General features: G+C 41.6%; 2 protein-coding genes across 4 annotated transcripts in view; one reads left to right on the top strand and one right to left on the bottom strand.

Moving 5' to 3' along the window:
* The window catches only part of usp46 (ubiquitin specific peptidase 46), a 92,988-nt gene that overhangs the window by 54,694 nt on the left and 17,011 nt on the right, over nucleotides 1-21,283 (bottom strand). For 2 of the 3 annotated variants that reach the window (XR_005946257.1, XM_041214101.1), the window contains exon 2: nucleotides 8,519-8,599. Coding sequence is in view for 2 of the 3 variants with exons in the window: in XM_041214101.1 (XP_041070035.1) it covers nucleotides 8,519-8,599 (81 nt within the window). In the remaining variant the exon portion in view is untranslated. Of the gene's footprint in view, nucleotides 1-8,518; nucleotides 8,600-18,795; nucleotides 18,866-21,283 lie in introns of all 3 variants that reach the window. The other variant, XM_041214178.1, reaches the window with a different exon arrangement.
* On the top strand, nucleotides 4,214-4,770 carry LOC121292416 (ubiquitin-40S ribosomal protein S27a). The gene has a single exon (XM_041214329.1). The coding sequence runs from the start codon at nucleotides 4,252-4,254 to the stop codon at nucleotides 4,720-4,722; it is 471 nt and encodes a 156-aa protein (XP_041070263.1). The 5' UTR covers nucleotides 4,214-4,251; the 3' UTR covers nucleotides 4,723-4,770.

A 21,283-nucleotide genomic window follows, 5' to 3' on the forward strand; every position in this document is an offset into this window, starting at 1 on the left:
GCGTGTTATTGACCAACTGCAAGTTGTCTGTTAGTCTTCAGCTTGCTAATCAAAATGATGGCATCTTCTTTCTTTCTATTTATTTCGATTGTTTGCCTGGTGCCATGGATTCAGTCCACTTGCTGAGCAGAAATTCTAAGCTCCAAGCACCCATTAAGGAGATGGGCTATGCTAGGTCAGCACCTTACTACTCAAGGTGTCTGTCTGACTTGAGGTGGGTGGTAGTTGACCAATGGGACACAATGGTTGTTCCCACCATCAGAGACAGCCTGTAGCACCCACTCTCTGTCAACTGAGCTAGGCTTATCACTTGTCACTGTTGTCTCCAGTGTTGTGTTAGTGCTCTGCAGCAATACTGGAGTATCCTCTCCAGGGTGCAAACCTGGGCAAACTTTATGGAGACCTTGGGCTACTTAAGCATCAGGGTCATCCTCTTAATCTCCCCGGTTGAGTCCAAAGGAGTACAAAGCACTGCGTTTGGCACCAGTATGGTTGCAGGAACTGCTGGAAGGATGACATATTTAGACGTCAGTCTGCTTTTGGGCTGCACTCCAGATATTTTTTGTCAGGGTTTACTCTCTTAGCTTTCAGCTCTCTGGAGGTTTCCACAAGGCAGTGGAGCTATTCTCCCTTGGCTGGAAGTTTGGTTCATGAGTGCCAGGGTGTGTCCACATGCCCATGACCCTGCACACTGCACGTGTGAGGGTGAGGGGAGGTAGTGGCATATTGGTATTGTCACTGGACTAGTAATCCACAGGTTCAAGCTAATGCCTGGGGAACATGGCTCCAAATCCGACCAAGGAAGTTGGTGGAATTTAAATTCAGTTAATAAATCAGGAATTAAAAATTAGTCTCCTTAATGGTGACCATGAAACCATTGTTGATTATCGTAAAACCCCATCTAGTTCATTAATGCCCTTTAGGAAAGGAAATCAGCCATCCTTACCTGGTCTGGCCTACATGTGACTCCAGAACCACAGTAATGTGGTTGACTCTTAACTGCCCTCTGAAATGGCTAAGCAAGCTACTCAGTTGTATGAAATCACCACACAGTCAAAAAGAATGAAACCTGATGGACCACCTGGCATTAACCTAGGCACTGGAAAGGGCAACAGCACACCACCCAGCCCTGTCGACCCTGCAAAGTCCTCCTTACTCACATCTACAGGCTTGTGCCAAAATTGGGAGAGCTGTCACACAGACTAGTCAAGCAACAGCTTGATATTATCGATCAGGTATGATTTCGTGAGTATGACTATGTTCCAGACACCACCATCACCATCCCTGGGTATATCCTGTCTCACTGGTAGGACAGACCTACCTGAGGTGGCAGCACAGTGGTATAGAGTCAGACAAGTGTTGCCCTAAGAGTCCTCAACATTGACTGCAGACCCCATGAAGTCTCATGACATCAGGTCAAACATGGGCAAGAAAACTCTTGCTGATTATAACCTACTGCCCCCCCTCCCTCAGCTGATGAATGAGTACTCCTCCATGTTGAACACCAATTGGAATATGCACCGATGGTGGAAAGGATGCAGAATGTATTCTGGGTGGGGATCTGCAATGTCCATTCCAAAAGTGGTTCAATATATCACTGCTGACCGAGCTGGCCAAGCCTTGAAGGGCGTAGCTGCCAGGCTGGGTCTGCAGCTGGTGGTGAGGGAATCAACATGAGGGAAAAACCTGCTTGACCTTGTCCTCACCAATCTATCTGTCGCAGATGCATCTGTCCATGACAGTATTCATAGGAGGGATCACCACGCGGTCCTTGTGGAGACAAAAACCCATCTTCACACTGAGGAAACCCTCCATTGTGTGGTGTGGCACTATTACCTTGCTAAATGAGATAAATTTCAAACAGATATAGCAACTCAAAACTGGGCATCCAGGAGACACAATAGGCCATCAGCAGCAGCAGAATTGTATTCGACCACAATCTGTAAGCTCATGGCCCAGCATATTCTCCACTTTATCATTATCATCAAGTTAGGGATCAACCTGGTTCAATGAAGGGTGCAGGAGGGCATGCCAGGAGCAGCACCAGGCATACCTAAAAATGGAGGTGTCAGCCTGGTGAAGCTACAATACAGGACCACTTGCATACCAAACAGTGGAAACAGCATGCAATAGACATGAAGTGATTCCCCTTAACCAACAGAGCAGATTTAATCTCTATAATCCTGCGAAATACTTTGTGAATGGTGGCGGACAATGACACAAATAACTGGAGGAAGAAGCTCCATAGATATTCCCATTCTCAATGATGGGGGAGCCCAGCACATTAGTGCAAAAATCAAGACTGAAGCATTCGCAGCCACCTTCAGCCAGAAGTGCATGATACAACCTGGCCTCCAACTGAGGTGGCCAGCATCACAGGTAGCAGTCTTCAGCCACTTCAGTTCACTCCATGTGAACATGCAACAGGACAAATCCAACTCAGCCAACTATTGCCCCATCATTCCACTCTCGATCATCAGCAAAGTGATGACAGGTGTTGTCGACAGTGCTATCAAGCAGCACTTACACAACCTGCTCACAGCCACTCATTTTGAATTCTGCCAGGCCTATTCTGCTCCTAACCTCATTACAGCCCTGGTTCAAACATGAACAAAAGGGCTGAATTCCAGAGGTGAAGTGAGAGTGACTGCCCTTGATATCAAGGCAGCATTCGACAGAGTGACAACAAGGAGCCCTAGCAAAACTGAAGTCAATGGGAATCGGGGGAAAGCTCTCCACTGGTTGGAGTCATACCCAGCACAAAGGGTGATGGTTATGGTTGTTGGAAGTCAATTATTTCAGTCCCTGTACATCCCTGCAAGAGTTCCTCAGGATAGTGACCTAGGCCCAGCCATCTTCAGCTGCTTCATCAATGACCATCCCTCTCATCACTGTGGGGTGGTGGGGGAAATGTTCGCTGATGAATGTATAGCATGATGCTGTCCATGTCCATATGCAGCAAGACCTGGGCAATACTCAGGCTTGGGCTGATAAGTGGCAAGTAACGTTCATGTCACATGATTGCCAGACAATGACCATCTCCAACAAGTGAGAATCTAACCATTTCTCCATTGCATTCATGGCATTACCATCTCTGAATGCTTCACTATTAGCACATTGGGGGTTACCATTGATCAAAATCTGAATTGGACCAACCATTTAAATACTGTGGCTACAAGAGCAGGTCAGAGCGGGGAATTCTGCAGTAACACCTCCTGACTCCCCAAAGCCTGTCCACCATCTGCAAGGCGCAAATCAGGAGTGGGATAGAACATTCCCCACTTGTTTGGATGAGTGCAGTCCCAACAATACTCAAGAAGCTCGACACCATCCAGAACAAAGCATCCCACTTGATTGACACCCCATCCACAAACATTCACTCCCTGAATCACCGACAAACAGTGGCAGCCGTGTGTACCATCTACAAGACGCATTGCAGAAACTCATCAAGGCTGTTTAGGCAGCGCCTTCCAAACCCACGACCACTACTATCTAGAAGGACAAGGGCAGCAGATAAATAGGAATATCACCACATGGAAGTTCCCCTCTAAGTAACTCACCATCCTGAGTTGGAAATATTTTGCCGTTCCTTCACTGTCACTGGGAAAATCCTGGAACTCCCTCCCTAGCAGCACTATGGGTGCACCTACACCACAGGGACTGCAGCGGTTCAAGAAGGTAGCTCAATTAGGGAGAGGCAATAAATACTGGCCTAGCCAGCGATACCCACTTCCCATAAATGAATTTTAAAAAAAGCTACTGACTCACTTGCTATGGGCAAAAACTCTAGGAGCAGGAATTTTAGGTCAGCGGGTGCGAGATTAGCTGGGGAATGGACCGCCGACCGCGATGGGCATCCAACTGCAAATTCACGTTATCTGGCCAATTAACAGCCAGCCAGCATGATTCACGCGCTGAAAGACTCAGTGCTGTCAGGGTGGGGGCAGAAGGACGGCAAGCGCTGAAGTCATCAAGGGTGTGGGGAAAGGTTCACAGAAAAGCTCCCTGAAGGCAAAGACCTGCCACAAGGAACTGAAGACCTGAACAACCTAAAATAAAGGTCACAGAAACCGGAAAAAAGCATCCAAGCTTCATTAGCAGTCAGCTGAAATTGTAGGTAAAGAAAATGCTGTCCACAGAAATTTATTTTATTTTATCACAGAAACCTCATCCCGCCTGTGGATGAGATTTCCTGAAAAATGCAAAGGCTGCACCTTTCTGGACGAAGCAGCCGGTGGGTTGAATTTGAAAATGCAGATCTTTGTGAAAACCCTCACGGGGAAAACGATAACCCTCGAGGTTGAACCCTCAGATACTATTGAAAATGTAAAGGCTAAGATTCAGGACAAGGAAGGTATTCCCCCTGATCAGCAGCGACTGATCTTTGCTGGAAAACAGTTGGAGGATGGCCGTACACTCTCTGATTACAACATCCAAAAGGAATCAACTTTGCACCTTGTATTGAGACTTCGTGGTGGTGCCAAGAAGAGGAAGAAGAAGTCTTACACCACACCAAAGAAAAACCAGCATAAGAGGAAGAAGGTCAAGCTTGCTGTCCTTAAATATTATAAGGTTGATGAATATGGGAAAATCTATCGTCTGCGGCGTGAATGCCCTTCTGAGGAGTGTGGTGCTGGTGTGTTCATGGCCAGTCATTTCAACAGGCAATACTGTGGGAAGTGCTGTCTGACATACTGCTTCAACAAGGCTGAAGATGCATAAATAAACAGTTTATAATAAACAATGATGAAAAATTAAAAAAAAAAAAAAAATGCAAAGGCCGCCTGGCCGATTCACCTGCTCACCAACCATAATGTTGGACAGACAACGAAAAATCTCTGTTAATTGCGCCATTAATGGGCTTAATTGCCCCTTTAATTGTCGGCATGCGTGCTTCTGAGTTTATCACGCGCCTGCCGACTAGAATATCGTGTGATGATGTCAGGACACTCACCAGATGCCATCATGCACTATTTTACATTCGAGTGGGTTGGGCACATCTGCCGGCTCAGCAAAAAATTCTGCCCTTGATGCTGATGCTATACCGCTTGAACTCACTCAGCATGGGAAACTGACATTGCTGCAGCATCTGCATAAGTTTCTCTCGCCACTGCTGAAAGGAGGGGGCAGTGTCCCAGGATAGGCATGATATAAAGATTGTGACCCTGTACAAGAACACAAGCAACTGCAGTGATTACACAACTACTGAGGCATATCCCTGCTGAGCTTTATGGGTAAAAGTATTTGCCCATGTTGCCTTTATCAGACTGCAGATCCTGGCTGAATAAATCTACTCTGAATCCCAATATGGTTTCAAAACAGGAAGATCTATAAATGACATATTCTTCTCAGTCCGGCAGCTGCAAGAGAAATGCTGTGAACAAGAGAATACACCATATATTGCCTTCAGCGATCTCATCAAGAGCAGAGGCAGTCTCTTTAACCTACTGGAGAAAATTGGCTACACGATGAAGCTGCTCAATATGGTTTCCTCTTTCTATGAGGACATGATGGGTAAGGTCAGCTATGAGAGGGCAATATCAGAACCCTTTGAGACCTGCTGTGGGGTCAAACAGATGTGTTCTGGAACCAAAACTCTTTGGTATATTCTTCAATTTGCTGCTGTCATAGGCCTTCAGTTTATCTACAGAGTATCTACTTACGTACCAGAACTGATGGAAAGCTGTTCAGCCGGCCTGAGCTCCAATAAAAATGTGCACCAAGTCCTCATCAGAGAGTTGCTCTAGACTGACGGTTCTGCACTAGCATTCCATACTGAGGAACACTTGCAGTGGCAAATGGACAGACTCTCTCATGCCCATCAAGAGTTTGTTTCTGACCATCAGCATCAGGAAGACAAATATTATGGTCTAGTATGTTGCCATACGGTCATCTATCAGCATTTACAATGTGACATAATGTTGTCAATAGCTCCAAATATCTAGGCCCCATAATCTGACACTTGATGAAAAGCTGCAGCTGTTATGCCAAGCTGAGTAAGAGCACATGGAATAACAGCAACTTGAATGAGAATACCACTGTGTCCTCAGTGCATTCCTCTACAGTGGCGAGACCTAGACAGCATATGCTAGGCAAGAAAAAAGGCTGAACAGTTTCCACTTTCACTACCTCAGACTTATCCTCAGCATCTCGTGGCAAATAAGGTCACCAACTCAAAAAGAGTGACAATTTCATCAACATACACTCATTGCTAAGCCAGTGACATCAATATTGGCTCAGCCACGTTCTTTGGATGGATGATGGCTGTATGCCCAAAAACCTACTGCATGGTGTACAGGTCACTGGGTCACAACCTACCGAGCCTCCATTCCTCGGCTAAAAGGACACCTGCAAGCAAGATATCAAGATGGTGGACAGTCACTGACGGCTGTGACCTCTGGAGGCTGACTGGTTGGAGTGGCATTGGAAGAGGCCAGCAGAAACAGAGAGCTTATCTGGCTGAGAAGAGGGCCAGCAAGTTGTGCGCCTTCTCAATCTGCAGTCATATTTGCTGCAGAGGAAGACAGCGACTGCTATTCCAGAGCAGGTCTCCTTAGCCATAGCAGGAGATGCCTAACAGTTGACCACCATGGTGCAAACCATCATCTCACGAGATGGAAAGATGCCAACAGGAACAGAGGGATACAAGAAATCAGAGCCAGAGAAGGCCATTCAGCACCTGGAGACTGCTCCAACATTCAATATGATCATGATTGACCTTCTGCCTCAACTTCACTTTCCCACCCATGCCACACATCTCTTGATTCCCAGATCAATTATGTTTCTATTTTGGCCTTGAATAAACTCAATGATGAAGCACTCATGAACCTCTGGGATAGAGAATTCCAAAGATTCACAACCTTCTAAGAAATTACTCATCTCAATCCTAAATCATCGATCCCTTGTCCCAAGACTGTGCCCTTGCATTCTAGACTCCCCAGCCAGCAGAAACAGCTTCTTAGTATCTATGCTGTTCAGCCCTTTCACCAAGGAATGCTTCTCAATGGAAAGAAAAGGTTATGTTTTATTACACTCTCCAACTGCACTGGTTCATTGAAGATTTTATATTTGTGATTGCAAATTAAATTTTATTGGAAGCTTGAACTATGATCTAACCAACGCAATTCCAAAGAGGTTTTGGGCACAATTTTCTGGTTGTACCCAAAACACAAGGTAAACCCCTAGATTCTCAGGTTTCAGTAAAGAAATAAAAAGCTTTATTCACATTTTCCAACCATAGTGTTACATAGAAGTTGTAACACAAAATGAAATATATGAAACAATCAATATGTAATGTTATTCCTCTACCAAAATAGTGCTCCTCGTTCCATGTCATTTTATTGCCGTTTCCTTGAATATGGCCATGATCTCTCCTTCGGTCACTAACACTGCATTCCACCAGTTTAGAGCTCAGAGCTTTCTCCTGCTCTTGGTTCTAAATCTCTTTTTTTCTAATTTCCCTTGAAAAGGTGGTGGTGAGCTGCCTTCTTGAACCGTTGCAGTCCCTGTGGTTTAGGTACACCCACAGTGCTGTTAGGGAGGGAGATCCAGGATTTTGACCCAGCAACAGTGAAGGAACAGCGATACGTCTCCAAGTCAGGATGGTGAGTGACTTGGAGAGAAACTTCCAGGTGGTGATGTTCCCATCTATCTGCTGCCCTTGTCCTTCTAGATGGTAGCGGTCATGGGTTTGGAAGGTGCTGCCTAAGGAGCCTTGGTGAGTTTCTGCAATGCATCTTTTAGATGGTCCACACTGCTGCCACTGTGCACCAGTGGTGGAGGGAGTGAATGTTTGTGGTATTGGCACCAATCAACCAGACTGCTTTGTCCTGGAAGGTGTCAAGTTTCTTGACTGTTGTTGGAGCTGCACTCATCCAGGCAAACGGAGTGTATTCCATCACACTCCTGATTTGTGCCTTGTAGATGGTGGACAGACTTTGGGGAGTCAGCAGGTGAGTTACTCACCACAACATTCCTAGCCTCTGACCTGCTCTTGTAGCCACTGACTTTATATGGCTGGTCTAGTTCAGTTTCTGATCAATGGTAACCCCCAAGATGTTGCTAGTGGGGGATTCAGAGATGGTAATGCCATTGAATGTCAAGGGGATATGGTTAGATTGTCTCTTGTCGGAGATGGTCATTGCCTGGTATTTATGTGGCACCAATGTTACTTGCCACTTGTCAGCCCAAGCCTGGATATTGTCCAGGTCTTGTGGCATTTGCTGCTATTGTATCTATGTTTCCTTGTCTAGTCACCTCAATTATTGGATACGGTTGTTTCTCTGTCTGATTATTTAATAATTTTAAAAAACTCTATTGAATCACCCCATAGTCTCCTGTTTTCTAATGAAAACGTCCCCAATATTTCAAGTTCACCAATATAGGATCATTCTCCGGGAAGGACAAAAATAATGATGAGATATGATGACATTTTCCGAGCTTCAAACAGCTACTTCTTTTTAAGTTCAACCTATACACAACTTTGTATTAGTTACTTCAGAAAGTGTAATAAACTTACATTGACCAAACCAAAGTAGTGTTCATTGATTGGGAACTGCTCTGGGCCGATGTCTTTCTCCAGAGCAGAGGCATTGGTGCCCTGCAACAAAAGCACAAGTGTTGGTGAGAGTACAGCAATAGGTACAGCTGATGCAACAAATAAATGACTTGAATTTATATCGTGCTATTTACAACCACAGGACATCTCAAGCAATGAAGTATTTCTAAAACGTAGTTACTATTGCAATATAGGGAACTCATTCCCTAATTTGTGCATAGGCAAGATGATCTGTTTTTGTAATGTTGATTGTGGGATAAATATTGGCAAGGACACTAGGAAGAACTCCCTTACTCTTCTTCAAACAGTTCTATGGGATAATTTATGTCCTTCTGAGAGAGCATTCCAGGCCTTGTTTAAAGTCTCATCAGAAAGTGGCATCTTCAACAGTGCAGTACTCGCTCAGTACAGCACTACAGCATCCATCTAAATTTTGTGCTCAGGTTTCTGAACCCATAACCTAACTCTGAGATGTTGTGCTACCACTGAGCCACAGCTGTTGGATAAATAATGCAACAGTAATGGAATAAGAAGTAAAGCTGAGTATCATCAGTGTGCATATTTGTGATTACCTTCTGCTTAAATGATAATGTTGCCAAGGACGAAAGTGTACATGAGGAGATCAAGGGCAAAACTGATGAAATAGGTTTCTGAAACTAGTGATAAATAGAAATGCAACTGAAAGTTAATACAGGATTGTGATCCAACCTTTTCTTAAGAAAGTAGGGCATGCAGCTTTATTTGTTTAAAAAAGGATATAATTACAATATTAAAAAGAGGATAATAATCATCAGGAGGGAGTTGAATCATTTTGTGCAGTACAGTGTGGTGTTTTTTATTTGTTCATGGGATGTGGGCATCACTGGTAATGCCAGCAATTATTGCCCATCCCTAATTGCCCTTGAGAAGGTGGTGCTGTTAGGTGGAGAGTTCCAGGACTTTGACTCAGTGACAATGAAGGAACAGGTGATATAGATCCAAGTCAGGTTGGTATGCAATTTGAAGGGGTACTTGCAAGTGGTGGTATTCTTATGCACCTGCTGCCTTTGTTCTTTTAGGTAGTAGGGGTCACAGGTTTGGAAGGTGCTGTCAAAAGAAACCTTGGCAAGTTGCAGCAATGTATCTTGTAGATGGTACACAGTACATTCATGTTCCACTGGCAGAATAAGGAATTAAACGTTTAAAGCGGTGGATGGGGCGCCAATCATGTGGGCTGCTTTGTCAAACTTCTATGGTTGACCCAAGGTTCTTACTTGGCATATGTTATGAGCATCCAAGACAACAAACAGCGAGATAAAGGAACATTGCAAACAAATTAAATGATTAGAAGAGTTTAATGTTGACATTACGCAGGTTTTCAACAATCTGTACATTAAGTGGTGCAGCCAACTGGGGAGTGATGCACAACTGCATTTATTGTCAACAGTATTACTGATGTTTTCTTATTCAATGTCAGGGGGTGTACTAGAAAATACATCATCTTAATACTTAGAAATCCAAAGATAGTATACCAACACCAGGCAACAGAAATCATTACTTTGTTAGATTTCAATTGCAGGGATAACTTAATGATAATCATAATCAAAGAGTCATAGAGGTCTACAGAACAGAAAAAGGCCCTTCAGCCTATCAAGTCTGCACCAGTCAAACAAGTACCTAACTATTCTAATCCCATTTTCCAGCATAGGCCCATAGCCTTGTATGCCATGGCATATAACTGCACGTCTAAATACTTCTTAAATGTAATGAGGGTTTCTGCCTCTTCCACCCTTTCAGGCAGTGAGCTCCAGATTCCCACCACCCTCTGGGTGAAACAATTCTTCCTCACATCCCCTCCAACCCTCCTGCCCCTTACCTTAAATCTAGGCACTCTGGTTTTTGATCCCTCCACCAAGGGGAAAAGTTCCTTCCTGTCTACCCTATCTATGCCCTCATAATTTTATACACCTCAATCATCTCTGCTCCAGAGAAAATAAAACTCTCCAGCCCAGGCAAAATCCTAGTAAATCTCCTCTGCACCCTCTCTAGTGCAATCACATCCTTCCTATATTGCAGATTCCAGAACTGCACACAATACTCTAGCTGTGGCATAACCAGCGTTTTATACAGTTCCAGCATAACCTCCCTGCTCTTATATTCTATGCCTCAGCTAATGAAGGCAAGTATCCCATATGCCTTCTTAACCACCTTATCTACCTGTCCTGCTACCTTAAGGGACTGGTGGACACGCACACCAAGGTCCCACTGATCCTCAATACTTCCCAGGGTCCTACCATTCATCGTATATTCCCGTGCATCACATCACACTTATCCGGATTAAATTCCATTTGCCTCTGATCAGCCCGTATATATCCTCCTGTCATCTAAGGATATCATCCTCACTATTTACCAATTTGTCATCCACAAACTTCCTGATCAACTCTCCTACATTCAAGTCTAAATCGTTTATATATACCACAAACAGCAAGGGACCCAACACCGATCCCTGTGAAACCCCACTGGACACAGGCATCCAGTCACAAAAACACCCCACAACCATCACCCTCTGCTTCCTGCCACTCAGCCAATTCTGGATCCAATTTTCCAAATTGCCTTGGATCCCATGGGCTCTTACCTTCAGTATCAGTCTCCCATATGGGACCTTATCAAAAGCCTTGCTGAAGTCTAAGTAGACTACGTCAAATCTACACACCTAGTCACCTCTTTGAAAAATTCAATCAAACTGGTCAGACATGACCTGCCCTGAACAAAACCATGCTGACTGTCCTTGATTAATTCCTGCCTCTCCAAGTGTAGATTAACTCTGTCCCTCAGAATTCCTTCCAATAGTTTCCCCACCACTGAGGTTAGACTGACTGGCTTGAAGTTCCCTGGTTTATCCCTTCCTGAATAACGGTACCACATTGGCTGTCTTCCAGTCCTCTGGTACCTCTCCTGTGGCCAGAGAGGCATTGAAAATTATTGCCAGGATCCTTGCTATCTCCTCCCTTGCCTCACTCAACAGCCTGGAATGCATTTCATCCAGGCCCGGAGATTTATCTACTTTTAAGCCAGCCAGACCACTTAGAACCTCCTCCCTTTCTATGCTAATTTCTTTAATTATATCACAGTCCTTCTGCCTGATTTCCATACCCACATCGTCCCTCTCACTTGTGAGTACCGACACAAAATATTCATTTAGAACCCTACCCACGTCTTCCGGCTCCACACACAAATTACCACTATGGTCCTAATGGGCCCTACTCTTTCCCTAGTTATCCTCTTACTCTTAACGTACTTGTAAAATAACATTGGATTTTCTTTTATTTTACCTGCCAATGTTTTTTCATGCCCCATTTTTGCTCTCCTAATTTCAAGTTCCCCCTACACATTCTCTACTCCTCTGGGGCTTCTGCTGTTTTAAGTCTTCAGTATCTGCCATAAGCCTCTCTTTTTCTCTTTATCCAATCCTGTAAATCCCTAGACATCCAGGGTTCCTTGGATTTGTTGGTCCCACCCGTTATCTTTATTGGAATATGTTGGCCCTGTACTCCCCCTATTTCTTTCTTGAATGATACCGATAATCTAGTGTTAGCACCCAATTTCAGGAGGGCTACATTTTCACTTGTGGGACAAGGTTTTGAGGTACGTTGACATATGCTATTAGCCAAGAGTAATTGTGTTACAACAAGGCATTATTTTTAATATTGGATAAGAATTATGTAGGGGATGGTTGATTGCTGCAATTAAGCAGGCCATGGGCTATCACTGTCTCTCAGACCTTGCTTGATTTCCTTTACAAGTCAGAAAGGAGTTTCCCAATGTTTTTCAGAATCAGCTGTAAGTTTTTGCATGGTTGCATGGAGATAGCATGGTTAGGTATGAATGTATGAACAATGTATGAAGTTATATCGTTGTTTGGATATGGTGGGCTTGATGGCATGGTGTTAGTGTCTCTGTTTTAGGATGTTTATATATTGAATCTTGGGGCACACCAGAGGTGCCCATATGAGCATAAAAAGGTGAGCCGTTGGAGGTATACTGGCTAGATTGGGATAGGTAGGACTGGAACAGGGGAAGGTGGGGGTGGGTGGCAGGGTGCTGTTTTACAGAAGTGGGCCAGAGGAAAGTATGATATGGTTAAAAGGTGTTAAGGGATGCAAATATATCCTTATATATCCAATAATTTGAGATCCTCCATGAAGTATGCAGAATCCAAAGGTTGGAAAACCAAATGTGCAGAAGAGGTCAGACCATGGCTCTTCACCTCTGAGACCTGAATTTAAATTTAGCTCAAAGTGATAAAATGAAAGACTTCTCTTCATGCCTGCTTTAATGGTCCTGTGTAAAATACGTTTGGGTAAGTTTATTCAAATTCCTTGTGCGCAAAGTCACAGCAGAAATGTCACTCAGACCAATAATTGTTTGTGTAGAAACTGGAAATAAAAATGTGTTCTTGAAGTTGGGACAATGTAGAAAGAGCTTTATTCTATGTCTAGTGTTATACCAGTCCAGGGAGTGCTCAATACCAACACTGTGTGCCTGAAATGAAAAATATTCCACTCTGCGTTATTAAATATCCTTCACTATGAAACAGGGGGAAAATAATTGGAGGCAAGCTTGCAATAAACCTCTTCTGCTCCTGCCACCACCTAATTATGTAAAGAAAAACTATATACAAAAACATATAGCTATCAAGCTGTCCAACAAAGGCAAAATACAGGATAGTTTCATTGAGTGCATGCTCAATAACAAGTATACTTAATCTAGATTTAGTCATCAACTCTGTCAGGGTTGGGGAGGAAGCTCTTACACAATTAAGGATAAAGCAGGCCACTGGAGGATACAAAATATATAAAGTAAAACATAAAAACATTTTTTTTTAAAAAAAGGTAGAATTATAGAAGTAAAATCTAAACAACAGGCTCTCAATTATGATATTCTAGGTAAAAGCTTCTAAATTTCTTAGAGTTAGCAAACTTTGGTTTACTTGTGCAGCCCCCCACCACCACATTCTACTGTCCATTTTGAATCTTGATGTCACAAGATCAACCTAGTATCATTGAGATAGTCCAGTGAAAACATCTTTCCACTTGAAACCTGTCCAACAAAGCATAATTGTGTAATGTCTCCACAGAGAATATTTCGGTATTAAATAATAGTTCTCTCCGCTCCTCCACCTTAATTCAATGACACATCTTAAGCAGGTACAGCAGTTTCAAGTTAGGTCACTCCTTTTGCCTAACAATGAAATTGAGAATAGCACCTTCAAAAGGGAGCTTTTTCAATGCTTTATTACAAGAAACTCTAATTTTTCACCCATTCATCCTAAATTAGCTAGCTACTCACAAGTATGTTTTCCAAATAGCATTTCATATCCCACTGACGTTATAATGCTGCACGTCATAGTAAAATTGGTACTAATTAGTCCTGCACTTGCAACATAGCAACAAGAATGATCATTCTACTGTTGGGAATGCCAAAAAAACAATTTTGGTGCTATCAGTATGCTCTTGATATCAGTGTTAATCTTATAATTTTGTATAGGTACCTAATCAAAGGCCTTCTTTAATGTTAGCAGTTAATACAGTCCGATAGTTTCTGAAAACATTATTCACAGCCTCAGCGTAAGCAGTCTTTTATAATCTATACTAAGGCCCATCCCAGTATTTTACCCATTACAGTAATGTCACTTCTGACTCTGCACGACTTTTTTAGAAAAGGGAAATTTCAATTGTCCTGCCATAATCTAAATTCAAACTAAAATTCTAAAAAATTAACATAGTATCAGCATTTATCAATCTACCTTAATGAATCATGTGTATCTCTAACATACTTTCCCTTACTTTACAGACTTGTGTCCACTTATAAAATACAAACATAACAATGTAGTTAAAGTATAATATTAACGTCAAATGCCATAGAAATGATATGTATTTTAGTGACCTATAAATCAGGTATATTCTCACAAGACGGGATCTACATTTCTACATCCTTGAGGATAAAGGTACGCTTAGGCTACAGTTTGAACACCCATTAACTTCACCTCAAAATAAACTTGAGTACCATTTGTTTGAATGAACATTTAATGACTTAGTATTTGACCATTTGGAAATTTGGTTTATAGTGGGACCACTGAAGAACATGCAACAGTAAGAACTTAAAACGTTTGAAAATATTACCTCCGCTGATGTTCAGCAACAGTACTTCAAAGAATTTATTCGTTACTAGTTGATTCCTGTGGCATTGGTGATGGACAAAATAAAATGGTTTCTTCTTCTAGGCAGGTGTTGTGGTCTGGTGCACCCAAAGTTCAGGATGCTCAAGGCCAGGCTGGGTGCATTGTGAGGTTTGTGAGGGAGGGAAAAAGAGAGACAGATTTGTTGAGCAAATTTTATGGTAAGTTTGATCACTTTTTTCTGTGTTTTATTAGGTGATGTTTTCTTCCCTGGCATATGAATTGGAGTAGGTAAGGAACTAAAATGGCAGCGGTAGCTCAGAAAATGTGTTTTGCTTGGACACAACTGGGGAGAAAGATTTTTAGTATGGTGAATAATTAAAGTAGAAAATACCAAATTAGAAAAGCAAAAAAAACATTTCACCGATAAAGGAAGAAAACTAACAGATATCTCAACTGTCACAATGTACAACAGACAAATTTTATAAGCGACATTGCAGAAAATCACACTCATGTCATCAGCAAAACTAGTCATGATGCCAAAGTGTAATGATTAGGAAATATACTGTTATGGAATAGAATGTAAAGTAAAAGCTACGATATTCATCTTAACTATTATAACGCTATTTGTTTTCCTCAGTAAGCTGAGTGACTATTATTGAACAATGACTCTTTAGTCATAAAGGTCAGAATTTATACTTCAGGACTGCTAAATCTGTAGGAATTCCCTTATTACTCACGAGAACAAAATGCAAGACAAACATGCCGAACTCAAGCGTTTATAATAAATACTTGCGCACGCTAGTCGCAAATTTTGTAAAATATTTACTTAGTCCAAAAACAAGAATCATAATGAATGGTACAAAAAAAAATCACTAAAGCACTGAGCTCCAAAGAAAAGGCTTGTATTTCATCACAAACATATTTTCAACAATAAATAGGCTTACACATGGAAGGACAGAATGTCCTTTGGATTCATTTGCACACATAAAACCCAAGCAGATTATTACTTAAAGGAACTGACTCCCTTATACATGGAACCATGCTGTATGATTTTGCAGAAAAACAAGTTAAGCTTATCCAACAAAGAGTCATAGGTGCTGACAGGAGATAATCAATGAAGGATTATGCAAGAGCTTTATTTGTGTTGTGCACTAAATCTTTTAAGCTACCACAGGTTTTTTTTTTAATATTTTCCTAAAGCAATGAAGTCAATGGAAATACTTTCTGCAACTGCCCTTGGTTTTTCTGCTTCTTGGAATCCACTAAACAAATCTGGCTGAAAATCCTGTGCTAGATTAATTTTAAAAATGTAACAACTGTTATCCTAAACACAGATTTGTGTGCATTCAAAATAGTGAAAAACAAAAGCAAAAGGAGGTATTAGCCAGAACCTCTTTGGTATTTATTTTCATTTTACGCCATTTACTCTCTTGCACACCTGAATACACCAACTCTATGAAAATGGTTCCTGGAATTTCAGCAGCTATTGACTATTGTTTGTGTGACCTTAGGTTGCTCCCATCAGGCTATTCAATCAGAGGCATCAAGTCGAGGACAATTTTGCCCTCACTCTATGCTCACCCTTCTTTAAGGACAGAGATCGGGGGCTGAATTTTACTGGCCATCCATGGGCAGGAAAACAGGCAGGTGGATCCGTAAATCAGGCACCATGCCATCAGTGATGTGCGCACCGCCAGCCCACCTGGCCCCGCCTCAATTTTACATGTGGCAGGGGAGCATCAGGTAGATTGTCCACCTGTGATGCAACTGAGGCCCTTAAGTAGGCAATTAATGCTCAGTTAAGGGACTCATTCTACCACTGCTCCAATATAATGGGCGGCAGGAGAAGCCAGTGTTCCATGGTGCGTGTGCAGGTTTAACCCTGCAGGTTGCTGGCCAGTTTGTGGGGTGCAGTGCCTCTTGCCAGGCCCCTAGTACCAATTGGAGGTTCCTCCCCACAGTTTTGCCTCATGCCCCACCCCGTCAAATATTCCCCCACCCTACCCATACTGGATTTGTCAACCTCATCCTAGTGAGATCCCAGATGTACCCGAATGTCTGGATTGATTGCTGAACGCCACTTACCTGCAGCACCAGCAAGGGCCATCACTCCTACTGCGATTGCCAGTGTGCAGGTCTCCAACTAGTTGGCAGCTCTGTGATAGGATTTCTTCCTGGAGATGAACAGATGTCCCACCTCATACTAACTAATTTTTCAGACTATGCCCTTTAAAGCTGGGTAATCCAGCTAAGAGGAGATGGGTTCATCCCCATCATTAGTGCTGGGGTGTGGAGAGCCCATCCTCAGCATATAATCCAGCCCTCCTTTCCTCAGCCCAGGACACTGAAGCAAACAATAACACCCCAGTTGCTGTTCTTATTGAAACTAATGTGCTCAACACTGCACATTCAGAATCAAATTTGGCACATTCTGGTCCGACGAGCTCATTACTATCTGAAGCTATTTCCTTAATACTTTAGCCAGCAATTAACTCACACAAAACTAGAAATGGATGCTGGCAAATTCTAACTTATTTGTACATTATTCCTTTATCCACTACTTTAATCATTTATTTAGAAGAAGTTAACATCTTACTAATGAGCTTTAAGCATTTGCATACTAGCATCAGCATCATCAATGGTAATTCCTCCCTCTGTTTTCAGTAGCCATGGATTCAAAAGGCTTAATTCTTTCTGAATCTCAGTTTTATATATTTTTAAAAAGGCACTCTCTTGGAAATCTTTGGAGCTGGAAATTGGTATCATATATATTTTGGCTACCAACCTTTTCCATAAATTTTTACTGGACAGACTCATTAAGCTTCATGTAGAAATTGAGATTTGCATGCAAAAATAACATTAACCGCTGAGACACAATGTCATCCTACTATTCAGTTTCACTCTCTTTTCAGGATTAATAAACTAATGGGCCAGAATTTACCGTGAAAATAATGGTGAGGCTAATGGCGCAACTGATATGTAAATGTTACAGCAAATTTAGAGGAGCAAATGCACGGTTAAATGTGAATATCCAAATGTTGCTATCCAAGTTGAGCTGCTGCGCCATTAGCTTTGTAAAAGCAGCACTTCACTGTCTGTCTCACCTTCGACGCATGTTAGATGTCGTGAAGTGGCTGTATTTCCACGATAGATACAAAGAGATCAGCTACAGATATTAAATTAGTTGCAGCAGTGACATCAACATGTGTTAAATTACTGCTAATCAACCTTTTTGGGACAGAAAGTTAACTATTACAAAAATGAGTCTCATTCCTTCAGATTTCAAATTTTTGGAGATTGTTAAAATGTCAAATTTAAAAACTGTAGATTATTTCTTACTTTTCCTTTGTCTGTTACTGCCTCTATCATTTCAATAGTTCTTCCCTCTCTTTTATTTCTCTTTCTGTGCCTGACCTAACATTGAATTCACCACCTTTAATTCAGACTCCTTCTCAGTCCTTCTGCTTTTTATTCCTCAATCTGACAGGTTAATGAGATAGATACCATGTCAATTGCCCTGGTCACTCAGGTTTCAGAGGCCCTCTTTCCCTCATTGCATTATTATCAGCTCACACTTCAAGCAATTTTGTGGGGAAAAAACATTGAGCTGAAAGGATGTTGGGGTAAATCCAACTGCAAATGCCTTTAGACTCCCCGCTATAGCAAAATCTGGCCCCCTAAATGACTGATTGGCCTTAAAGTCTTTTACTGCTAGGCAAGAAAGCACAAACATTAAAACTTTTTTTACAATGTACTCAGATTAGTGCTCCATCAATATTTGTAAATAAAGGTTTTCAACTCAAAAAACAATGTGTATATACCAAAAATAATTCACTGCATTTGCAAGAATTATCTAAATACAAATCAATCAATGAAGCACCACTGGAAGAACCAATCTTATCTGTCTGTCCCTGCATGGAGTAGCCCTCCTATCAGTATATTATCTGATATAATTATCAGTCAACCACAGTGGTGGAGAATGCTGTGGCCCAGAGTGTCCCACACTTCCTATTACAGGGGGGACATTTACAGCAGCCTGCAAAAGGGAAAAAGACTACAGTAATATGGTTTGGCTCACCATGCTTCAATCTCACCTCCTGACAGCGGATGTGGAGAAGACCGTGGCCCAGTTCGCCGTAGAGAGGGGCCTGCAAAGGGAGAAAAATGAGAATCTCAATTCTCTTCCCCCTCCCTCTCCCAATAACAAAAAATATACAATATATAAAAACACAGCTGCATATAGATAAAAAGGTACTGAGGTAGTTTGTGTTGACACTTGAATCACTACATTGTTTACTCATTTGCTCAGAATTTTCCACAACCTTCACAATTAAGTTGCGTTATCATTTTATTCCAATTGCGGTGTGACACAGATATAAAATGATAATACTGTACAAAAGTCACTCATTTCAACTTTTACAAAAGATAAAAAGAAAAATCATGCTGGAAATCTCAAAACAATAAATGTTGTAAATAAACAGCAGTTCCATCAGCATCTGAAAAATATAGATTAACATCTCAGATGTGACTTTTCCATCAGCGTTCTAATAAAGGTCCTACCCAAAACATTAACCTCTCTTTCCGATGCTGACTGACCTTGTGTAAATTTCCAGAATTTATTATTTTTTATTCTGAAACTGATGGAATTTTACAGTTCATTGTGTACGCTCCAGTTCTCAGAGCTATCCTCCTAGTCCTTGCCCTACGCTCATCCACTTTTCGTTTAAAACTATTATGGATTCCCCATCTACAACAGCTGATGGTAAAGGCACTCACTTCTTAACAACCTTCAGCATTAAAAGAAAATCCTACCTCCTCCAATCATTCTTTCAATGATCTTAAACTAGAAATGTTCCCCCCCCTACTTAACACCTCATCAAATCCCCTTAATCTTGAACAACACAATCAAATCTCTTCTTAATGTTCTCTGTTCTTGTGGAAAAACAGCATTTTTCTTTGTAATTAAATCCTCTCATCCCTGGCATCACCCTAGCAAATCTCTTGTGCACATACCCCTTGGGCTGGATATCCTTCTTAATATAGGGAACCCAAAACTGGACATCATACTCTAACTTCAATCTAAACAATGATTCGTATAACTTTATTTTTACCTTTGTTTTTGTACTCTGCGACCCTATTTATAAAATCAATTATTCCTGTGCTGTTTTAGAAACCAAAAACAGCATTTATGAACTTTAAAGGTGTGCATTTTAACTCTGTTTCTCTACTCCTCTTGCACATTTAACACATATTTTCTCTCCATATTCTTCTCCCCAGGAAGAATCACCTCATACTTCTCAGTGTTGAATTTCATCCAACATGTAACTATCCAATCAACCATTCTGGCTATGTCCTCCTGAAGTTATGTACAGCCTCCTTTACAATTGCCTACATCAATTTTAGGATATCTGCAAATCTATACCCGTGTTTAGACAGCATTATTATGCATTTGATAAGCAGGTTTATTTGATTAACATTTTTAAAATCAATATTCGTAATTATAACTGAATTTTTCAAAGAATTTGGATGAGAGAGAGAAGAGCAAAGATGGACGATTAGGGTGCGGACTTGGTTAGCCTATGGCCACCTGGCTTACCACTTTCTTCCTTCCTGTACAGACTAATGAACAAAGGTTCTACCAAAATTTCTCTTCTGATAAAACCTGAATCACAAACTTTATTTTTCCTCCCACCCGAAGAATGTACCATGAGCTCATAGTTTCAAGCACCCTTTTCACTGGACCCTTTAGGTTATTGTAAAGTTCCCAAACTAGAAATTACTTAGTAATACTTCAACAGACATGTAACAGCTACATAAAACCCAATGTTACTCCCTTCTTGCTTCACCAGGTGCTCCAACTGTCTCCCCTTTACCCTCTCCATGCAATTGAACTACGTTGGAACATTCAATAATCAGTCATAGAAACTTTCAGCACATTGGTTTGCCTAATGCTAACCCCATTTCTTATATCTCTACCACAACAGCAGTTCTTAGTTATCGTTTACTACGGATTATAGAATCATTGAAACTTTTAACAGGAGGTCATTCGGCCCATTGTGCCTCTGCTCTCTCTTTGAAGAAGCTGTCGTGCTTAGTCCCTCATCCCCATTTTTTGTGCCAAATGTTGTAAGTTCCTCATCCCCGACTACCTGCCCAACTCAATTATTTATGGATTCACCTTCCACCATCTTTTCAGGTATAACATTCCAGATCTTGAAATGCCAAAAAACAATTCTCATCCTGCCTCTGGGGAATGGGGAGTTGTGAGATCTTTTGCCAATAATTTTGAATCCATCATCTCTGGTTGTTGACTCACTCGCCAGGGGGAATAATTGTTCTCTATTTGCTCTATTAAAATTCATCATCATCTTGAAAACTTTCATTAAGTCACCTTTTAATATTCTCTGTTAAAAGGACAGCCCTAACTTTTCCAATCTCTCTTACTGAAGCTCCGCATCCCTGGCAGAACTGGCATAACTGTTAATATTTGATTTGTCATTTGATGCACTACTGGACAGCCAAGAGAACAAGTATGTGAAAGGGATAAATATTTTTCAGAGCTTTGT

Source organism: Carcharodon carcharias, chromosome 1, assembly GCF_017639515.1.
Source record: "Carcharodon carcharias isolate sCarCar2 chromosome 1, sCarCar2.pri, whole genome shotgun sequence".
NCBI lineage: Eukaryota > Metazoa > Chordata > Chondrichthyes > Lamniformes > Lamnidae > Carcharodon > Carcharodon carcharias.